At 34.4% G+C, this 22241-nt stretch overlaps 1 protein-coding gene across 1 annotated transcript in view; it reads right to left on the reverse strand.

The window, feature by feature from the left end:
• Window positions 1-22241, reverse strand: part of PPFIA2 (PTPRF interacting protein alpha 2) — a 511234-nt gene that overhangs the window by 102904 nt on the left and 386089 nt on the right. Inside the window, exons 8-13 of the mRNA XM_069584127.1 lie at window positions 14818-14964; window positions 13606-13740; window positions 7606-7689; window positions 7215-7346; window positions 5628-5690; window positions 2585-2676 (exon numbers count right to left, since the gene is read on the reverse strand). Of these exons, the coding sequence (XP_069440228.1) occupies window positions 2585-2676; window positions 5628-5690; window positions 7215-7346; window positions 7606-7689; window positions 13606-13740; window positions 14818-14964 (653 nt within the window). The remainder of the gene's footprint in view (window positions 1-2584; window positions 2677-5627; window positions 5691-7214; window positions 7347-7605; window positions 7690-13605; window positions 13741-14817; window positions 14965-22241) is intronic.

Below are 22241 nucleotides of genomic sequence, written 5' to 3' on the forward strand. Positions count from 1 at the left end.
TTATTCAACTCTGATCTGTCAGAGGTGGTATTCCCATATATTTCAATTTAAAAATGATTTTTTGGTGTACAATATTTTGAAAGGCATTTGCAGATGTAAGTTACAACACAGTCCCTGGTTCCCTTAAACAAGGAACCATGTGATTTCCCCTCCAGGATCTCCTGGGACTCTTGAATACAATCTCTTAAAGGAACTTGCACAGACAAGTAGGTATGAATTTTCTTGGAGAAAACCTGTTGCTCACTCTTCTGCTTCCTGGAATGTCCTTCATTGTCCTCTGCAATTATCCAGATCCTACCCTTTCTCCAGAGATGAGCCAAATGAGGCCTTTTCCAGTCACTTTGGAACTCATTTTTCTTTCTCATCATCATCGTCACCATATATATCACTGAATTAGTAACTTCAGTTCAGATATATAAATCATCATAAAACATTAGAAAAATGAACATTATTTTCAAAACAATATATTAGTAGAGGATATTAGTCACTGTCTCACTCACTCTAGCTCGTCTCTTCCTACCTCCCCACCTGTAAAGTCAAAAACTAGCAGATGAAGTTCTCATGTACTTTGGTTTCTTTATTTCTTTTTCAATTGTGTGTACTCAGAATATGATTGTTCAAGAAATAATTGGTTTAATAAAGTTTCAGTTATCTCTTAACTTATTATAAAATAGCTGTCTTAATAATTCCTATAATACTTTATATTTGTGAGTTGATTTACTGTTTACAAAACACTGTTTTCTCACTTGTCTCATCTGCAAAGTAAACTTGTCATAAAATGTTATTTTATATGAAACTAATTTAAATTTATTAAGGAAAAAAGAGTTTTCCAAAATCAAACAGTTATTTTGTTATTATATGCCTAAGACCTAGGAATGTCAACTTAGTTATTTTTAGTCTAGTGTTTCCACTACAACCTGTTGCACCAAAGAATAGTTGTTCCCCATGCAGTTCCCAGAAGGCAATGGCATCCCGCTCCAGCACTCTCGCCTGGAAAATCCCAGGCAAGGGATGGAGGAGCCTGGTAGGCTGCAGTCCATGGGGTCGCTAAGAGTTGGACACGACTGAGAGACTTCACTTTCGCTTTTCACTTTTATGCATTGGAGAAGGAAATGGCAACCCACTCCAGTGTTCTTGCCTGGAGAATCCCAGGGACGGGGGAGCCTGGTGGGCTGCCGTCTATGGGGTCGCACAGAGTCGGAGATGACTGATGCAACTTAGCAGCAGCAGCAGCAGCACGTAGTTCCCAGGCTTCCCTGATGATTCTTCATTGTCAATAAATGTCACATTGTGAGGCTGCCATGATGACTCACTACAGTGATAAACTTTTAGATAGCACTTTTACAACTCTGTATTTCTGAGACTGAAGGTAAAAAAGACAATGAAATGGCCATTTGGTCCTAATAAAATATACATCTGTTGATTGAAAAAGCTAGTTCTGTGTATTTATTCTGTTGGCATTTTCTTTCATCTTTACCATCATCATCATCACCATGTATGTCACTGAATCAATAACAAGTTCAGATACACAAATCATAAGAAAACATTAGAGAAATAAGCATTATTTTCAAAATCAAAGATCTACATATCTAAAAGTTCCTTGGGTGTATTTACACCTGTAGAACTGTGTTTCTTATATTAAATTGAATTCAAAATTCTGAATTTTGTTTTTATTAATACATTGAAGAGAATATAAGTACTTTTATGATTTTTTTAAATTTGGATTTTTCACTTGAATGCTTGAAAAATGCTTTACTAGATACGCATTTCTTCAACAATATCTATTGAGAGTCTAATATATATATATTTTTTTGGGGGTGCTGAAATTATAGTACTCAAAACAGGCAAAAAACTCCAACACTTGTGGAGCTAACATTCTTAGGATAAGCTTAAGACAAAAAAAAAATGCACTTTCATAATAGAAGTCTGTGGTGGTCAAAAGTTTCAAATAGCTGATACTGTGTTGTTTAACAAATAAATGTTTGTTATCAACTTAGATATGTATCTATCTACATAGTAAATAAACATCTCTTTGCTTTATTTTTTTAAAGATGAGGTATTGACTCAAAGCAGCTGAGTACAAATAAATTTACTTGAAAAATTTTTAATGTATTTCTCTTTCCCTCTTTTGCCTCGACAAAACAGATCATTACCAGTGATGAGTAAATATAAGTAATCATAACAAAGGATGCTTCTTCAGTAACAGGAAACACTAAAAACATTTCTGCATGTAGAGAAAACGACCGATGCCTCTTCCTAGAAAAACATGTAATCTCTGTATCTGTAGCTCCACTCCTTAATGTATGGTTTATAATATAGAAGAAGACATATATTTCTATATATATTAAATGAAAAATACAAAAGGTAAAGATTTATATTTTATTGCATGTTTGAGGAAAGAATTACTAAATTAGAGAATTATTTTGGAGCATAGAAACTATAAATCAGTAAGGAATCAAAATAGGGCAATGCCTGCTGCCCAACAGAAGGCACTTAGATATTTTATTTGAGGAGATGCAAAACCCATACGAAAATTCACATTGATTTTTGGTGACCTATAGATAAGCTTTTAATTTAATGTTACCTTGATATTGTGGGTTCAATTAAAGAGCCAGTTCTCATTTTCAACTGGTCAAGTTCGGATCTCAGCTTTTCAATTTCTTCTGCTAACCTTTCCTAAAAATCAAAGAGGTGTTACTAAGATGATAGGCATACACCAATAATACCAACATTCAGTTATGATAAACCAGCTACTAAGCTTAATAACTTTCTAAAATAGAAAAATAATCTATATTTTTACTAAGCATGGTTAGATATGACAGCAAAAAATGCCTGACTTTCCCCTTGAGATGAAAACGTGACAGCAGAAATTAATACTATTTTACCCACATTCCCTAGTACTCACTAATCCTAAATCTTTCTAAACATATAGGGATTTTTGAGTAGAGAAGTGACCTGATGATTTTGATGGCTCTGAGGTGAACTGATGAATGGGACTGAAAGGCAGGGAAGAAATAAATTATTACTGCTCTTCCAAAAACAGGCAAGAGGATTATGACTTGGATAACCATGGTGTCAGGAGAACGGCAAGGATATTGGATGCATTCTGAAGATAGAACTGAGAAAATTTGCTATTGAACTGGCTAAGGGGTGTGGATAAAGAAAGGGGTCAAGAATAGCTCCAAGATTTTTAACCTGAATAATTAGGGGGAAGAAGTTGTGATCTACTGACATGACTGCTGGGTGTTGATTAGGTTAGTTGGTGGTGGTATTTTAGGAATTGAGGGGATTACTTGTTAAGATTGAGATGACCATGAGTCCAAATAGAGATAGTGAGTTGGCTCGTGAATAAATGAACTCCTTCAGGAAAGAGGACTCGGTGGGTGATCTAAATTTGTAAGTACTCAATTTACAAATGGTATTTAAAATCCATGAACTCACCAAGGACTGAACATACAGAAGATTTCCAAGGATGGTCCTAGGGACTTTAGAGATCAAGATCATGAAGAAAATAAGTTGAGTATAAGAAGGATTTTACTCATGATTGACTTTGCTGCTGCTGCCAAGTCACGTCAGTCATGTCCAACTCTGTGTAACCCCACAGATGGCAGCCCACCAGGCTCCTCTGTCCGTGGGATTCTCCAGGCAAGAACACTGAAGTGGGTTGCCATTTCCTTCTCCAATGCAGGAAAGTGAAAATCACAAGTGAAGTCGCTCAGTCGTGTCCGACTCTCAGCAACCCCACGGATTACAGCCCACCAGACTCCTCTGTCCATGGGATCTTCCAAGCAAAAGGGTACTGGAGTGGGGTGCCATCGCCTTCTCCATAATGGACTTTGAGTTATAGATAATTGAGTGGAAATTTGAGAAATTATAGGAGATGTGGTTAGATTAGGAAATGTGTTCAGCTGTATGGAATGGCATTCAGAATTGACGTATGACCTGGGATTTGCTTCTTCTAGATACTGACATGAACAGGGATGTAAAGCATGGAATGATTTGTATTGCTGATTGCCTGGGGAGATTGTTGGAGTTATAAGGTTCAGGTAGGTGGTTGGGGAGTGGGTTCTGAAGATCTTGCCAGAGCACACGGAGCTTTGAATGACATAACATTCCATAATAGGATCGAGTCCAAACTTCACAATCTGGTAACACTCTAATCCTTTAAACACATACTAGTCACAGCAAACTTCTGGTGATTCAGCAAGTCAACCATCTTTGTTTTTTCTCCACGCTATTGCATAGGTATGTCCTCTTCCCTACCCTTCTCTGTTGGTTAAGATCATATGTGCCTTCAAGAGCTTGACAAAATGTCATCTTTCATGTAGACATTCTGAACTACTCCAGAAAGAATTAGATGCTATTTTCTAGGCACCATAATTGAATTGTTCTAATACACCTGTCATTCAGGGGATAAGAGTATGTACATCCTGACTGTGGGACAAAATAGCTATTTTTAAATTAATATAATATGTAGCATTCAATATGGTTAGATGTACAACTGTTCCTTCTCTTTATCCTCTCATCTTTTCCAATACCTTCCAAATGTCATATGTTGTCAGATCTTCCGTCCCTTCCTTCCCCATCTCTTTTTCTCCTTCTCTCCCTTCATTTCTTTCTTCCATCTGTTTCTTCCTTCCCTCTATTACTCCCTCTTTCCCTCCCTCTCATCCGTCTCTATTTCCATCCCTTTCATCTTTTGTTGAGCATGCATTTAATAAGTCACTTATTAAGACAGTGATTTGGTATTCATTTACCTATGCTGAACAAAATAAGACAAAATCGCTAACAAGAATTTTACATGCTAAGGAAGGAGGAAAATACATTATCAATTACACCTTTTAACATTTCATAATCTGGTCCTTATCTGTCTGGTCTATCATGTATTCTACAATAAGAATAACTGATTTCAGTAAAACTGTTTAAAAGCCCATTATTATTTAAGATCTCAAACCTAACTACTCATCCTCTCCCCACTCTAAGCACCTGCAATCAGGGCACAGGTACAGTATATGAAAGATTTGCACCACAGTCCTATCTTTCCTTAAAGTTTTCTGAAACCTTCTTTAGAGCATCAGTGTATGGTGATCTCTCTTACCTGAAGTTCTTACTGTCTATTTCCCTCATTTGGCACTTGGCATCTGCTACTCTACAATTCATTGCTTTGTCCTTTTTCTTCTGAGACTTTTTCAGATACTTTACAACTAAGATTGTGTTTGCAAAGATGTAACTTATCACAATTGTTATGAACAATAGTTATTTAATACATTTCAGCTAAAATAATCTCAAACGAGACACAAATCAGTGCATACATTTTTATATAAAGTTCAAAAAAGTCAAAATAATTTTTCTTTTTCTGTTAGCAGTCAAGATAGTGATTATCTTTTACGATAAAAGTAGTGATTATAGGCTAACAACGGGTGGCTTCCAAGATGCTGATTTTTACTGTGTTGGCTTGTAAAAATTTATCAGGCTCTCTTTCTATATGTATACTTTTCTGTATGTATTACATAAAATTTAAACTATTTTAAAAGATAACATCCTAAAATTATTATCAAATTTATTTTACAAAAAAAATTCACCACTGTGAAATAGAAAAGTGGATAAAATATAAGGTTCCATAATACCTTATCATGTAAAGATTCTTCCAGATTCTTTCTGAAAGTTTCTGATTCTTGAATTAAAACATTCTACAGAAAAGGAAAGAACAGATAAATAATTAATAAACTAAAGAGAAAATCACAACGTGTAGATTAATTTTATATGACTCAAGAATTTTCTCTGATTCCTTCCTTGGCACCATTTACTTTTTTGGTTTCCATGGAAACTAACTTTCAATGGAATCTTTAAACAAGACACTTGAACATTTTTAGAAATACATAATTCAAATGGGAAGTGTCATTTTGTAACAGTTGGATTGACAAATAACTATTAAATTTTAAACTATTTTTGTGGACCTCTTCTTAGTATTTTTAAAATTTGAAATAATCAGTTTACTCTTTAAATGAGAAAAAGTGAATAAAAAGCAAAATATTAGCCAAAGCTGTCACAGAGAAGAATTCAGATGAACTCATTTTTATTACCTGAAGAAAGAAAAATTTAAGATCATATATTTTAGAGATTCAATTTCTGAACCTTTATTTCATATACAGAATGAACAATTTCTAATAATGATTAAATTATTAAATAAAAATAAAATTTAGCTATTTAAAAATTAATGTTACATGACATGATGTATAAATAACTTGCATGACAGATTTAAAAAAAATTCTTGCCATGAAAGTATTACTATTTTAAAAATCTTTATATTTTTCTTATAGCATTACAAAGCATGATTTACAATAATGCATTCTTTTTAAATTTATAGAGTAAAATTAAAGTAAGAGTTTGGTAACTGGTATGCACTTGAAACTGAATAGGAAGAAGGTATGCCTTATGACTTGATAGGTAAACTCATCAAATTTCTTTAACATTTTCTTGAAACATTTTTCCTGTTTTGGTTTATGTATGGAGTAGGGGGAAATGTCTAGTTTAAGCAGTGATTGGCATTCAATCTAAATTTCCAAAATGATTTATCCACCTGGGTTTTAATCCCTACCTTTTTTATATCATGGAACTGGCAACCAGCTGACATAATTGTTGTTGATCTGGTAGTTGCCAATTATTAATGAGACATATAAATTGTCAATGAAAATGCAGATTGTACAAAAGCCTGTTTTTGGAAATAATATGGCTGCAAGCATTGCATTTCTAAATTCTGTGGTGAGATTGACACTGGTTTTATTGGTGATATAGACTCACTCACATTTTGGCTTTTAGATTAGTAGCAGATTCAGATACTTGAAACATTTGAATGGTTCATATCTAAAACACTATTTTTTGTCTTAATCTTTTTTGCATACCAGGTGAGAAATAAACGAAACACTTTCATCGCAAAAGCATACCACATTTCAATACATTTGTCTATATGATCATGCTACACATATTATATAACATGTAACTTTTTTATTCACTTAAAAATTGATCTTACATATTTTTATAGAATCCATTTGTTCACTTTTAAGATGTATCAGGCTCCTTTCAAATTAAAGAAAGTAAATGGATCCTCTGACTATGCAATACTATGCAATACTATGATTGCAGCAGAGCAGAAAACAAGCATGATCATAAGAATATAGCTAACAATCATGCGATTCTACTGTTGGTCATTTTACCTTCTCTTCTAGAGCAGCCATCCGTTCCTTTAAATGTAGCTGTAAGCGTTCATTGGATTCTGTCAGAAGTCTGTCCACAGTATCAGATAATCTTTTGTTGTGCTCCTCATTCATTTTCTCTCTTTGCCTAGCCTTATATCCAAATAAATAAATTCAACATAAGAATCATTTAAAAATTATTTGGGTTTGTTTTTATATTTTTTCTAGTTTAAATATTGGATTTAACTTTATGTCTATTTTGATTAAATTGGCAGAAGCTCTTTTTTAATGCACAGGGCATATCCATATGATTTTAAATATAACCAATAATCAAGAAAGGCATTCATTTCTTATATGTAGAGTATAAATCCATAAACTGAGGCTTGAGAGGGATGGCTCTTAAAATACATACTCTTTGAAGTTCTTGATTTTTCTCTTCGAGTTGACCTTCGAGATGCCTCATCCGTTCTTCAATGTTTCCATGTCTTTCTTCAGCCTGTTAAGAAATATGAAGAATGCATCTGACACGTAAGATGTGGTTAAGACTTCTCCTCTAAATAAACTGAAATAAAATGTAAAGCAAGCTACTACCAACTGCAAATGTAGTTTTCAAAAAATAAACTTTCTTTCAACAGGCAGCTGAACAGCATTGCTTGAAATGTGTCAGCTACAAAGGCCTGTCACATCCAAGCATCAGCAAAACATTGGAGTTATTTATGAGCAATGAGATCAGCCAAATGTAACATGCAGACTGTGCATGGTTTGAACACAAACCTGCCATTGTCCAATCTTAAGCTCCTGAAGCACTCAACTGCACAGATGGTCGATTATCAATAAATAAAAAGTAACAAAATTTTTAGAAATGAAAAGAAAAAATTAGATGAATTCTATTTAGCAATAGAAAGTAAAGTCCAGTAGGACTACCTTCCTACGTATGGAGATCATTTCTTGTAGTTTAGCTTCCATAACATATTGATAATCATCAGATGAGGTAGAAGAGGTTGGATCAGACTAACAAGTCAAGGAAAAGGAGAGGGACAAAATTGAAAAATCAGAACTAAAGACACTGACACTGAACAGAACATAGCACAGAATGCTTAAAAGAAAAGTGTGACAGCAAATTTAATACTTTAATAGACAGAATTTTATGTGGAAAGAACTACACTGATATTTGGTGAACATGATGCAGTTGATGGTTGTAAGTGAAAAACAATGATATGCTCAAAGAAAAAGCTACCAACCTAAGGTATGAAAGGTTAGTGATGGCTGGCGATGAAAGATCACTACAGAACGAAATAAAGCAACTCTGAGAGAGTCATGTAATAGTTGGAATTATGGGAAACCAAACACTAGAATATGTTTCTGATACACTGTCAAAGTTTTGTGTTTTGGTTTGTTATAGTACTTAAAAATAATGGAAACAGTGTACCTCAATGTTGAGGGGTAGGCCAAGGCAATGATCTCAGGTGAAATAAATTTGGAAAAGTATTAATCATAAACCCAACTCTGTAGAAAACAGAGAAGCTAAGCTCTGGGGTTAATTATTATGGGGTTAATTAATAATTGGAGTATTCTCCAATTCGAGCAGGATTGCGTTTCCTCAGCAACTGTGGCAAACTTACAAAATGACTTCTGGTCTCTGAATATACCCTATGGTTGTAGGGGTAAAACTTTAGCATCTACTCTTAGACATAGCCTTAATTTGACATTTTAAACGAAAATGATTAAAAGTCCTCAAATTACCAAAGTGACAGTAGTGTGGTGAGGACAAGAATACTTAGAGTGAACTTTCCTGAATGATACGAGGGGCCACTCCAAGACTGATTCTGCATTGATATGTTGCTATGGAAACTAAAGAGTGCCCTAAAGTGAAAAGGTGGCACCGTGCCTTTGTGAGCGAATGTTTGCCCAGTCACAAGGTTAGTTACGTGTCTTGGAGGTGAATGTCAGGTAACCACAGATGCAGAGTGTTCAACACATGACATTGCTGATAGCTGAATTGTATTAGTATGTTATGCGCAGATTACATGTAAACTTACATCAACATTTTAATCATAATGACAAGTTAAATAATCACAACAGCCAAAGTACCTTATGTCAGTATAAACAACATTTAACTCCACAGCATATTCTATTACATTTTATAAGTTTATTCTAAATCAGAGAAACTTACTTTATGCAAATATGAGACTATATATAAATATGTCATGCAGTACCTGAAAAAAAATAGTAACCTATTCACGTCTTGGTTCATCTGCATATGTACTATTTTATGCAACAAATTCCAACTTAATCTATAAAATGAACATTTAACATTTAACTGATGGGTTTATGTGATTATAACTCAACATTTACATTTTGTAAGATTTTCCTTCTGATATTCTTATTTCATAAATTGGCAAAGTAATGAAGAAAGAAGAAATAAACAATTTCTCTCCCCAAATCTCCAACCAGAAGCAGTACAGAATGCTACCATAGTCTTCAAATGCTACAAAACAATTTTATAATATTATTTAAATTTTATAATTCAATTATTAATACTGTGTATAGGTCAAAATATTACTGAAATGATATACTTTAAATTCTTAAACAGATCTGTAATCTCTCAAAATTAAATTTTAACAAGTAATGTTATGACAATTAGTCGTGATTGATTCAAGGTAGTCAAAGTATGAACATTTCTATTTGCAAAACTGTTCAATCCAATATACAAGTAGAGTTAGTATATCTTTCAAAGGTCCTTAAATCTGCTAGCTGTTTACATCTTAACTACTAAAAACACACCAAACATTGTGAAACTTCACTTCGGAGATTAAACAAGAATTTTGTCATGTTTAAGTCACTATGTTTTGTTGAGACTTTTTATTGGTACTAAAAATGGATGAACTACCTTATGAAATTCAAGATGAATTATGTCCTTGCTGAGGGAATATGCATTTTAATTAAAGAAGTAAACATCATAAATCAAAAGATTGGGAGCCTAAAATGTTTATTAGTTGTGTATTCACTCACTGAAGCCAAATTTTTCATTTTATCCCTAGCCACCAGCATTGAAAACTTTTGACTTTCTGAAAGCCTTAAATGAGCTTTCGCTACCTATTTTTACACATATGCACACACATACATACATACACACTACCAGCAGAAGAAAAGATTGTCTTATCAACCAAACGGTAAATTCAGACATCATCTCTAAACAAGCCCTGGATAAATGTGCAAGCACTACTGATTTATGTTCATTTTAACCTGAGGAAGGCTGCAATTTAAGGAAATGATATAAATACTAGAGTCATGCAAAAACAGTGCAATTTTATGACTCCTTGATGGGATATAGGGCTTATCTTGGTTTCACTCTTTAATGTGACAAGACAATTTTCAAATGAGCTAAAGTTTTAGAAAAAATTACAGGAAGAAACACTTTTGAGAAGAATGTGAATATATTTGGAAATGGAGAAGGAATTAAAATTAAAAAGAGGAGGGCCAAAGAGAAGAAAAAATACATAGCAGATAATAAAAGAAAAAATACATATAGACCAAATAAAATATATGAAAGATTGTTAATAAAATCATTCAAAACATGGGATAGGGAGTCTAGATTTAAATTAAGCATACATCATAAATTAGTGAGAAGTCAAAAATATTATGAAGTAGAAAAAGACTATGGAGTTCAATAATAGTAAGGCATTGAAAACAAATGCATATGGAAACAATGAAAAACTAAAGCTGGTTTTAGAGACAGTCCCTTTAGGTCTTGAGAACAAAAGATAAGAAAATGCTTAAAAATTATTTTAGCCATCAAACTTGGGAGAGCAACTGAAAGACTGGAAGACTGATCTTCAAATGTTATAAAAGGGTTACAAGCAGAGGGAGTACATTGAAAATAAAATCTCAGGACCAGAGAAGCGTGAATAATGAATTAAATATGGCCATCTGAAAACTATATATCTGAAATAATGTGTTGATATACAGCCAGTCAGTAGAGAAAATAGCAAAAAACACACGCAGAGTGAATTCTAGCAGCTTCACACATTTTAAGAGAGAGAAAACTGCTCAAAAGGGAGGAAATCAAAAGGTCTAGATGAAGTAGAATTTTAGTAAAGTTTTATTAGGTAGGAGTAAACTGAGGAAATACTTTGGGTGCATAAATGAATATAGGTATCAAATATGATTTTAATACAATTAAATGGAGGGCAAGACAGATGAGATACGTACTTTATTTTTAAATTCTAAATTAAGGATTCTTAGGGATATTTAATTAAAGTCTCATTTAACAAGTATTATGTTTTAAATTATGATTTATTCTCAATCAATTAGAGGTTAATTTGGGGCAAATTTGCTGAATTTTAAGTTGTGTTTTGGGGAGAGAGATTCTAGACTTTCTTGTATTTTACTCACACAATATTGATGACTATTTTATACTAAAATATCACAAAAGTTACTTTTACTATTTAACCATTTGCCTAACTCCTTCTAAAATATTTCAATTCAATAAGATAACTATAAAAATCCTTTCTATTCCTCAGATGAAAAACCTAATACACGTATCTTAATCCATATTGCAGTAATTTAAAATATGCTTCCAAAAAATAGAATACGACCAATCTTTTTGTACTTTTCATATAATTTCAAAAATATTTCTCAAATTAAATAAGTTTATATTTATTTTAGAAAGCATACATTTCTGAAACTGCCATAATGGTTTATGGTACTTTGATCTGTGACTATAGATCCACATTGTATCACCCTAACCAGACAAAAGTTCTGTTCAGCTAGTTAGTCCAGTAACTGCTGCTGCTGCTGCTGCTAAGTCGCTTCAGTCGTGTCCGACTCTATGCAACCCCATAGAGGGCAGCCCATCAGGCTCCCCCGTCCCTGAGATTCTCCAGGCAAGAACACTGGAGTGGGTTGCCCTTTCCTTCTACAATGCATGAAAGTGAAAAGTGAAAGTGAAGTCGCTCAGTCCTGTCCAACTCTTAGCGACCCCATGGACTGCAGCCCACCAGGCTCCTCCGCCCATGGGATTTTCCAGGCAAGAGTACTGGAGTGGGGTGCCATTGCCTTCTTCAAGTAACTCTACAGACACCCAACCATTCCAATACTTTCTACTTTGTCAACTGTTTGTCCTTTCACTATCTGATTAACTACCCTATTTTAATGAACAGGCATCAGTTTACTGTTTCTTTCTAATCATTTGCTTTTTCTGAAAGCAACAATGTGTGCCTACTTTTACTTTGCTGCATCAGTTGTTTTGGATAATCACTAATACCAGAGTTTATCATTTGCAGTTCATATATCTATCTGAGCCATTTACTACAATGGCATGAAAAAAAGCTTCCATGACCTAGGAGCTTGGCAGGCTACAGTCCATGCGGTCGCAAAGAGTCAAGATATGACTGAGTGACTAACACTTTCACTTTTCACCAACAATGTTTAAACATCTAAAACGTGTACATTTTTGAATTGATATTAAAATTCAAACATGCTTTTGGTGACAAAATCTGGACTTTTATTCTAGTGACATGCATATACACTTTGAAGCAATTGCCATTTCCATTTAACTGTGAAAGTTAAGAATAGTCATTTGGGCTTCCCTGCTGGCTCAGCTGGTAAAGAATCCACCTGCAATGCAGGAGACCTGGGTTCAATCCCTGGGTTGGGAAGATCCCTTGGAAAAGGGAAAGGCTACCCACTTCAGTATTCTGGCCTGGAGAATTCCATGGACTATTCCATGGGGTTGCAAAGAGTCAGACATGACAGAGCAACTTTCACTTTTACTTTACATTATAATGGTTGCTAAGTTCTAAAATAAGCAAATACTTGCAGAATTTAATGTCCATAATGGAGCAGTTAATTCTGAACATTCTTCAGAATATTATTGATTTTATTGGTTCAGAAGAAATTTCAACTATTAAAATCATTTTCTGTATTTAATACCTTTAGATTTTACAGCTCTACAAATCTAATTTTCAACCTCTAACAAATTTTTTTCATACTGTAATCAGAAAGAAATCAACTGCTTATGATACTTCCTGTATTTTAAAAACTGTACAATTTATATTAAGCTTACTAAATTATTGTGTCTCATGTATATCCATGTTAAAAATATCATTATGTTTTTATATCTGGTGATTATTCTTATGTACAAATATTACCATGGAAAATTAGCTATAAGAACTTGAAACTTTATTTTTGCTAATGTTTAAATAGGCAAAGAAATAATCACATTCATTTATCAATCATTCATTTCAACATAAATAAGATATATGTGATACAAAAAGTCATCTAAACAACAGACCAATATAACATAAACTGCATAAAGCCTAAAGAAAATCTTTATAGATTCCATCTTAATTACTAGTCATTTCTATAAGTATTAATATATCTAGGTTGACCAGTTGTTTTATCGTAGTACCTTTGTCAAGGCTGCAATTCTCTGAGCCAATTCAGCCTCTACTTCAGGTAAGGTCTCAGCTTTTCTCATAGTTTGCTGCAACTTTTGCTCAGCCAGCTCAAGACGCTCTTGTAACTGTCTATTCTTCTCTTCTATCTGAACCAGGGATGAAAAAAAGAGACACTTAAACTGTCACAGTTAGGAGAGCAAACACCAGTCACTAGGGGCTGTGAGCTTCAGCCTTTATCCTAGAGTTAAAATCAGCTACTACTACCACATGTTTTCATATATCGCTTATCAATATTCCTTAATAAATTTAGCACATAAAAAATGAAAACCTTTTACCAACAACAGCAAAAAGAAATGAAGTTAATAGTGAGAATTAACTTGGACAAGTGAGATACAACTTAGTACTTTAACCTCAAATGCACCATAATAGCAATTGACTGAAAATCTTAACATTAGCTAGAGTAGGAGAGGGAATGGATCATAATGATTGAGAGTTCAGGCTCTAGAGATGAAGCTGGCTAACTTTTTCTGCTAAGGTCCAGACAGTAAATACTTTAGGCTCTGTGTATCACAAAGTCTCTGATCTACCTATTCAATTCTACTATTGTAGCACAAAAGCAGTCAGAGATAATGATTAAATGAATGGGTACGGTTATGTTTCGATAAAACTATACTTGTAAAATAGAGCCATAGTTTTGGCATGTAGGCTATAGTTTGCCCATTCCTTCTCCATAGCCGATAGACCTAGGCTTCCATTATTGACTCTGCAATTACTGTACGTGTGACCCTGGGAAAGCAGTCATGTTCTCTGAACCTGAGTTTCCTCAGTATAATAAATATACTCACTTTACTCTCAGTGAAATAATTGTATAATAATTATTATCCTTTACACTATAATAATTGTACTTACAGGTGGTGGTTGGATTTAAGTGAGGTTTTATATATATATATATCATATATATATATATATGATATATATATGTTAGCACAGTTTCTGGTTCATGTCCAGATCCAAAATAAAATAAATATTAATCATTATTTTTATTATTTTTAAGACAAATTTCTAGCTTATATACTGAAAATCACATCTATTTAGTTAGCTTGATTCTAAATTGCAGAGAGTAATTTATTGCTAAGGAATACCATAGTTTATGTACTCCATGTTTTGTGTGAATGGTGAGAACACATACAGACCAGAAGGAAACCAAGGTGGAGATACTGAACCTGCCGTAGGATGGCCTCTTTATTTGCTAGCTCATTTTCTAGTTTGTCATTCATGTCATGTATGGAGGTAGATTCTCTCTGAGCACTGAGGTAACGCTTCTCAAGGGTCGTGATTCTTTCTTCCATGTCTTCCTTCTGTGCCATAGCCTAAAATGAAAATAACTTAAAAATCAAATCAGATTCTCAGTTTGTGTATTGTCTTATTATCATTTAAATAAAATAGTAAGATATATTTTAAAAAAAACTATTGCTTTCTTGAGGTAAATTTCATTCTTTTCTTTTCATAAAAGGGATGCAGGATTTCATATGTGTTTTCTCAGCTTATCTATCAGAATTCTTACATCTTGGGTTAGAAAAAATCATTGTCTCTTTGAGAACGCAACAAAGTATATCTTAAATCTCCCTACTGCACAACTGGTATTCTTAGAAAAGAAGTGGCAAAAAAATTAGCTTGTTATACAGTAGAGATAAGTACAAATATGGATAGAGTTACAAATCATAAAATTGGCACCTATAGTTCCAAATTGCATAGGAATTTTCAAATGAAGATAATAAATATCATCATCAGAAGAATCAATACAGTGAAAATGAGTGTACTACCCAAAGCAATCTACAGATTCAATGCAATCCCTATCAAGCTACCAATGGTATTTTTCAGAGAACTAGAACAAATAATTTCACACTTTGTATGGAAATACAAAAAACCTTGAATAGCCAAAGCAATCTTGAGAAGGGAGAATGGAACTGGAGGAATCAACCTGCCTGACTTCAGGCTCTGCTACAAAGCCACAGTCATCAAGACAGTATGGTACTGGCACAAAGACAGAAATATAGATCAATGGAACAAAATAGAAAACCCAGAGATAAATCCACACACCTATGGACACCTTATCTTTGACAAAGGAGGCAAGAATATACAATGGAGAAAAGACAATCTCTTTAATAAGTGGTGCTCGGAAAACTGGTCAACCACTTGTAAAAGAATGAAACTAGAACACTTTCTAACACCATACACAGAAATAAACTCAAAATGGATTAAAGATATAAACGTAAGACCAGAAACTATAAAACTCCTAGAGGAGAACATAGGCAAAACACTCTCCGACATAAACCACAGCAGGATCCTCTATGACCCATCTCCAAGAATATTGGAAATAAAAGTAAAAATAGACAAATGGGACCTAAGCTTCTGCACAACAAAGGAAAATATAAGCAAGGTGAAAAGACAGCCTTCAGAATGGCAGAAATACTAGCAAATGAAGCAATGGACAAAGAATTAATCTCAAAAATATACAAGCAACTTATGCAGCTCAATTCCAGAAAAATAAACGACCCAATCAAAAAGTGGGCCAAAGACCTAAACAGACATTTCTCCAAAGAAGACATACAGATGGCTAATAAACATATGAACAATGCTCAACATCATTCATTATCAGAGAAATGCAAATCAAAACCACAATTAGGTACCATTTCACGCCAGTCATAATGGCTGCTATCCAAAAGTCTGCAAGCAATAAATGCTGGAGAGGGTGTGGAAAAAAGGGAACCCTCTTATACTGTTGATGGGAATGTAAACTAGTACAGCCACTATGGAGAACAGTGTGGAGATTCCTTAAAAAACTGGAAATAGAACAGCCATATGACCCAGGAATCCCACTGCTGGGCATACACACTGAGGAAACCAGAATTGAAAGAGACACGTGTACCCCAATGTTCATTGCAGCACTGTTTATAATAGCCAGGACATGGAAGCAACCTAGATGTCCATCAGCAGAGGAATGGATAAGAAAGCTGTGGTACATATACACAATGGAGTATTACTCAGCCATTAAAAAGAATACATTTGAATCAGTTCAAATGAAGTGGATGAAACTGGAGCCTATTATACAGAGTGAAGTAAGCCAGAAAGAAAAACAGCAATACAGTATACTAATGCATATATATGGAATTTAGAAAGATGGTAATGATAACACTGTAGGCGAGGCAGCAAAAGAGACACAGATGTTTAGACAGTCTTTTGGACTCTGTGGCAGAGGGTGAGGGTGTGATGATATGGGAGAATAGCATTGAAACATGTAAATTATCACACGTGAAATGAATCACCAGTCCAATTTCGATGCATGATACTGGGTGCTCAGGGCTGGTGTACTGGGATGACCCAGAGGGATGGGATGGAGAGGGAGGTGGGAGAGGGGTTCAGGATGGGGAACACGTGTACACCCATGGCTGATTCATGTCAATGTATGGTAAAATCAATACAATATTGAAAAGTTAAAAAAATAATAAATTAATTAAAAATAAATAAATAAATATCATTAGTATCCTTATCTTCATGTATAAATAAGAATAACAGTGGTTAAAAGAGAAGGCAAAAATGAAATAAAAAGTATATGAGTCACACTCACAAATGAATTGACAAATTTAGTTTGGAACTTAACCATTTCCCTTGTTTCATTGGAATATGATATATTTCAATTAAAAAAGAATTTAGAGACTTCAATGAACACAGATCTCTAGGGGAAAAATCAACTATTTGTGCAAAAGGAGCAATAATTCTAAATACTATTTATAAATATAATATTCAATATTACATTAAGCAATAATTTTAAACCATATAATTGACAAATAACATAGACATAATTTTATCATCCAAAGAGCCTAGATAAGAATTTATTAATAGGCAGATAACCTGATATTTGAGATATTGGGGAAAATCAGCTACAGAAGTGAACACCTTGGGCTTGGTGTGGTTTTCTGATAATTCAGAAAATGCTTTTACATGTTGGTGGTTTAGTCTGTAAGTTGTGTCTGACACTTGCGACCCTATGGACTGCAACCTGTCAGGCTCCTCTGTCCATGGAATTCTCTAGGCAAGAAAGCTGGAGTGGGTTGCCATTTCCTTCTCCATTTTTGTATAAAAAGCCTAAAACTGAGGAGATAGCGGTAGTTTCCATATATTAGTATCAAGGTCTCTTTAATCACTTGTTCCTAACCAGTCTCTGTTACTCTCCTACAGGCAGAATCAGTCCTGCCACACCCACAGACTCTTTGCAACCCCGTGGACTGTAGCCAACTAGGCTCCTCCGTCCATGGGATTCTCCAGGCACGAGTACTGGAGTGGGTTGCCATTTCCTTCTCCAGGGCATCTTCCCGACCCAGGGATCAAACCCAGGTCTCCTGCATTGCAAGCAGACGCTTTAACCTCTGAACCACCAGGGAAGCCCTCCAAAATAAATAGAAGCCCTTAAATGGACAGCTTTTCAACATCCTGAACTTCCCTCACCAGCATCTGGAAATTTAACTACACCCACACATCCTTAACTTCTACCTTTCATTTTAAAACAGGTATTCTGCCTTCCCTCAAAGTTTACTCATTATATGTATTCTGGCTTTATGCTTTTTCTACTGTAGAGATCTTGATCACTTTTTTCTCTTGAATTTTCAAGCTGATAAATCTCAAAACAATAGCTGAAATAATGAAACAGGCTTATAAAAGTTTTGGTATACATTAAAGGTGGAGGGCAGAGGAAAAAGAGATGATTCAAAGAAAATAAAAATAAAAAAGATAAATCATTTGCTTGACCACTGTCCATAACTGAATTGAAACTATGAAACCAAACTGTTGGAGAGGGTGGGAAGATTCATCATAGCTCTAAAAATTAGTAAGCAAATTAATTTATCAGGTAATTAATAAAATCCTAGAGAAACAGAAAGCTGTTCAAAAGAAAATATTATTATTGAAAACCACTACTTGGATCATTTGTGGACACTATTTACATAGTCATAATGATGAACATAATAAAGAGTCAGACATGACTGAGCACACACACACATTCACACAATAACATGGAATGTGATTTTGAGATGAGTATAGTGGAAGGATGGATGGAAGAGAAAGAAAATGAAATAACAAAACAGATAAAATCCTCATATTGTACGATAGTAAGACATAGTGAAAGTGAAAGTTGGTCAGTCGTGTCCGACTCATTGTGACCCCATGGACTACAGAGTTCATGGAATTCTCCAGACCAGAATACTGGAATGGATAGCCTTTCCCTTCCCCAAGGGATCGTCCCAACTCAGGGTTCAAACCCAGGTCTTCTGCATTGCAGGTGGATTCTGTACCAGCTGAGCCACAAGGGAAGACCAATACTGGAGTGGGTAGTCTATCTCTTCTCCGGCGGATCTTCCCAACCCAGGAATCAAACCGGGGTCTCCTCCATTGCAGGCAGATTCTTTACCAACTGAGCTATGAGGGAAGCTCATACACATTTCTTAAATCATATCAATTTATATACAGAAAGGTTTTATTTCATTAACAGTTGTAGTTTTATAATTAAAGTTGTTGAAAGGAATTGCTTTATTTTTAAAGTATACAACTCTTCTGCTGTTGCTGCTGCTGCTGCTGCTGCTGCTAAGTCCCTTCAGTCGTGTCCGACTCTGTGCAACCCCATAGACAGCAGCCCACCAGGCTCCCCCGACCCTGGGATTTTCCAGGCAAGAACACTGGAGTGGGTTGCCATTTCCTTCTCCAATGTGTGAAAGTGAGAAGTGAAAGTGAAGTCGCCCAGTCCTGTCCGACTCTTAGCGACCCCATGGACTGCAGCCTACCAGGCTCCTCCATCCATGGGATTTTCCAGGCAAGACTCTTCTAGACCTCACAAAACACATATACCAAACTGTTGGCATTTTATTTTAACAAATTACCGCAAATGTAATAATGTGAATAATTCAACATCAGTTGCTATTTCTAAGTAACAAACATATTTTTAGAGAAATAAATTCATTGATATGGCTCTTCTTTTACAAGCATGCTTTCATGATATATAAAAACATGTTTTTTAAATTTTATTTTCATTAAAATGTCTGTTCTTTTGGGAATTCTTTTAGTAATAGCAAAATCCTCAATCCTATCACCTATTAGTCCAAATAATTTTTAAGCTTATCAAAAGGCAACACAGTTGTTTGCTAAAACTACCTATGTTAAAATATACCCTTTGTATCCAAAGTCAAATTTATTTAAGCCAGCATTTCATATTGGAAAATTATACTTTATCACACTAAACTGGTATAAAGGAAGTTATAACTGACATACTAATGGGGCTTTTTAAGCTCACTGAAAAAAAGAAGTCAGTGAAAGTTTCCTTTCAGAAAGTTGGTTCTTTTTAAAGTAAAGGTAAAGAACTTTTAAATGGTAAGAACTGGTTTTATGATCATATCAAAACTGTTCTCTATACCTGTTTTAAGTTAACAGGATTTTGACCTACTCTAGTTTAGAAATTACATGCCTCAAATATAAAATACAGTTCTTTAGTACTGTCTTCAATAAATATCACTTACACAGGCAGTTATATAAGACTAGAAGCAGTTGTAGAAGACAGTGGCACTCCTCTGAAAACTTGTCTGCCTGTGGAAGCTATAAAGCTGCAATAGTCTCAGACCCCACCTTCACTCCTAGAGAGTGTACACACCCAGAATGAAGGCACAAAAGGTAAGCGATCACAACCATATCCAAAGCAGAAGCGCAACAGCATGTCTTCCTTCCTGCAGAATATGGCAAAGTGATTTTTTGTTTTGTTTTCAAATCATAAAGCACTTAAAGGTTTCTGTTAGATCTCCTTTCTTTCATAACTACTACAACTACTAGTAATACTTCTTTTTTATAGGCAAACCTTTGAAGCGCATGAACCAGGTCTCAAAGTACTTTAAATACCTCTCACAGAAGCCTTTAAGAATTTACGAAATGTCAAACAACAATTAATATAAAGGTAACATTTTTTTTGCTCAGCGAGTCTCAGAGCATTTCAGTCTTTAAAACCACAGCTGATAATTTTCTTAGACATCTAGGTTAATTTTAAATAAGAGAGAAATACCAAAAGTAATGGCTAAAAGGATTGAAATTAGGCATTGTTGCCTTCTTTGACTACCTTATCCTGCTGAACTTCAAGACCCAATTAACACCTACTTGGTTATTTATGTTTATACTAATGTTCAAAAGTGTGAAACTCAATTAATCCATCAATTTGGCAAAAATTATCCAAATTATTTTTTTCAACAGTATACACTTCCCTAGATCATAGGCATCCAAACAGAAGCTACTATTTAAAAAACTTTTCCTTAAAATTTAAACTCTATTTTCTATATTTTTTAGTCCAATGATGGTAGGGTTTTCAGAGTATTCCTTCAGAGTGCCTACAATTGTTAATTGTATTGTTATATATCGTAGTGTTAATTTCATTTTCATTCAGAACTCTGGGATGTTATGTCAATTTTGCAGCTCAAGAAAAAAGTCTAAACCTAGTTGACATATATAAATGTCTTACAAAATTCAGTTAAAGGCATACATGTGCTTCTTCAGAATGTGACTATGAAGTATAGCATATACTTGCTTTTAATCCTAGTTTTTGATACTTATTAGCTCTGTTCTTGGAGAAGGAAATGGCAACCTACTCCAGTATTCTTGCCTAGAGAATCCTGTGGATGGAGGAGCGTGGTGGGCTGCTGTCTGTAGGGCCTCGCAGAGTCAGACACAACTGACGCAACTTAGCATGCATGGATGCAATAGAGAAGGAAATGGCAACCCACTCCAGTGTTCTTGCCTGGAGAATCCCAGGGACAGAGGAGCCTGGTGGGCTGCCATCTATGGGGTCGCACAGAGTCAGACACGACTGAAGCGACTTAGCAGCAGCTGCAGCAGCTGCAGCAGCTGCAGCAGCAGCTCTGTTCTAGGTAAGCATTGCTTTATTTTTCTATGTGTCATCTTCTTTTTCTTAAAATTTGGTCTTTGGTTGGGATATTAATACCTACTATGTAACACTGTCATGATATAATATTGTAAGTGCTTTTGATGTCCTATATATAATACACACTCAGTAAATGCTAGCTTTTTTTTAATTATCATGTACAATACCGACTCAATAAATAATAGCTTTTAATTATTATTTATGTATTATTTTTATTAATATTATACATACAATTATTAATAGCTGATCTGACTATGACATATGCTACATGTAACAGTCATTGGATGGGACTCTGGTATTTCACTTTTAATTCAATGATTCATTGAAGGAGGTTCAATTTATAACTGCAGGCTGTGCTGCCAAAAATAAGTTTTGAATTTACAAGTTGGAGAAATATCTTTTCCCTGCGTATTACTAAGAAATTCCAAACAAGAAAGCTTTTCCTAGTTCCTGAAAACTTAGCCTAAAAAAGAGAGAAAAACTGCATAATTAATTTTCTCTTGATTTGAAGGTTATAAACTATATTTTATTATATCAAATAAATGTAATTCTATAATAACAGAGTTACTAAAGTGAAAAAATATAACTCCATGTTTCAGATAACAGAAAAGATTAAATTATATGTACTCATTCATATAATCCCTTAGTGAACATTCAAAGAGCTCTTAAGAAGTTACAGTG

Source organism: Ovis canadensis, chromosome 3, assembly GCF_042477335.2.
Source record: "Ovis canadensis isolate MfBH-ARS-UI-01 breed Bighorn chromosome 3, ARS-UI_OviCan_v2, whole genome shotgun sequence".
NCBI lineage: Eukaryota > Metazoa > Chordata > Mammalia > Artiodactyla > Bovidae > Ovis > Ovis canadensis.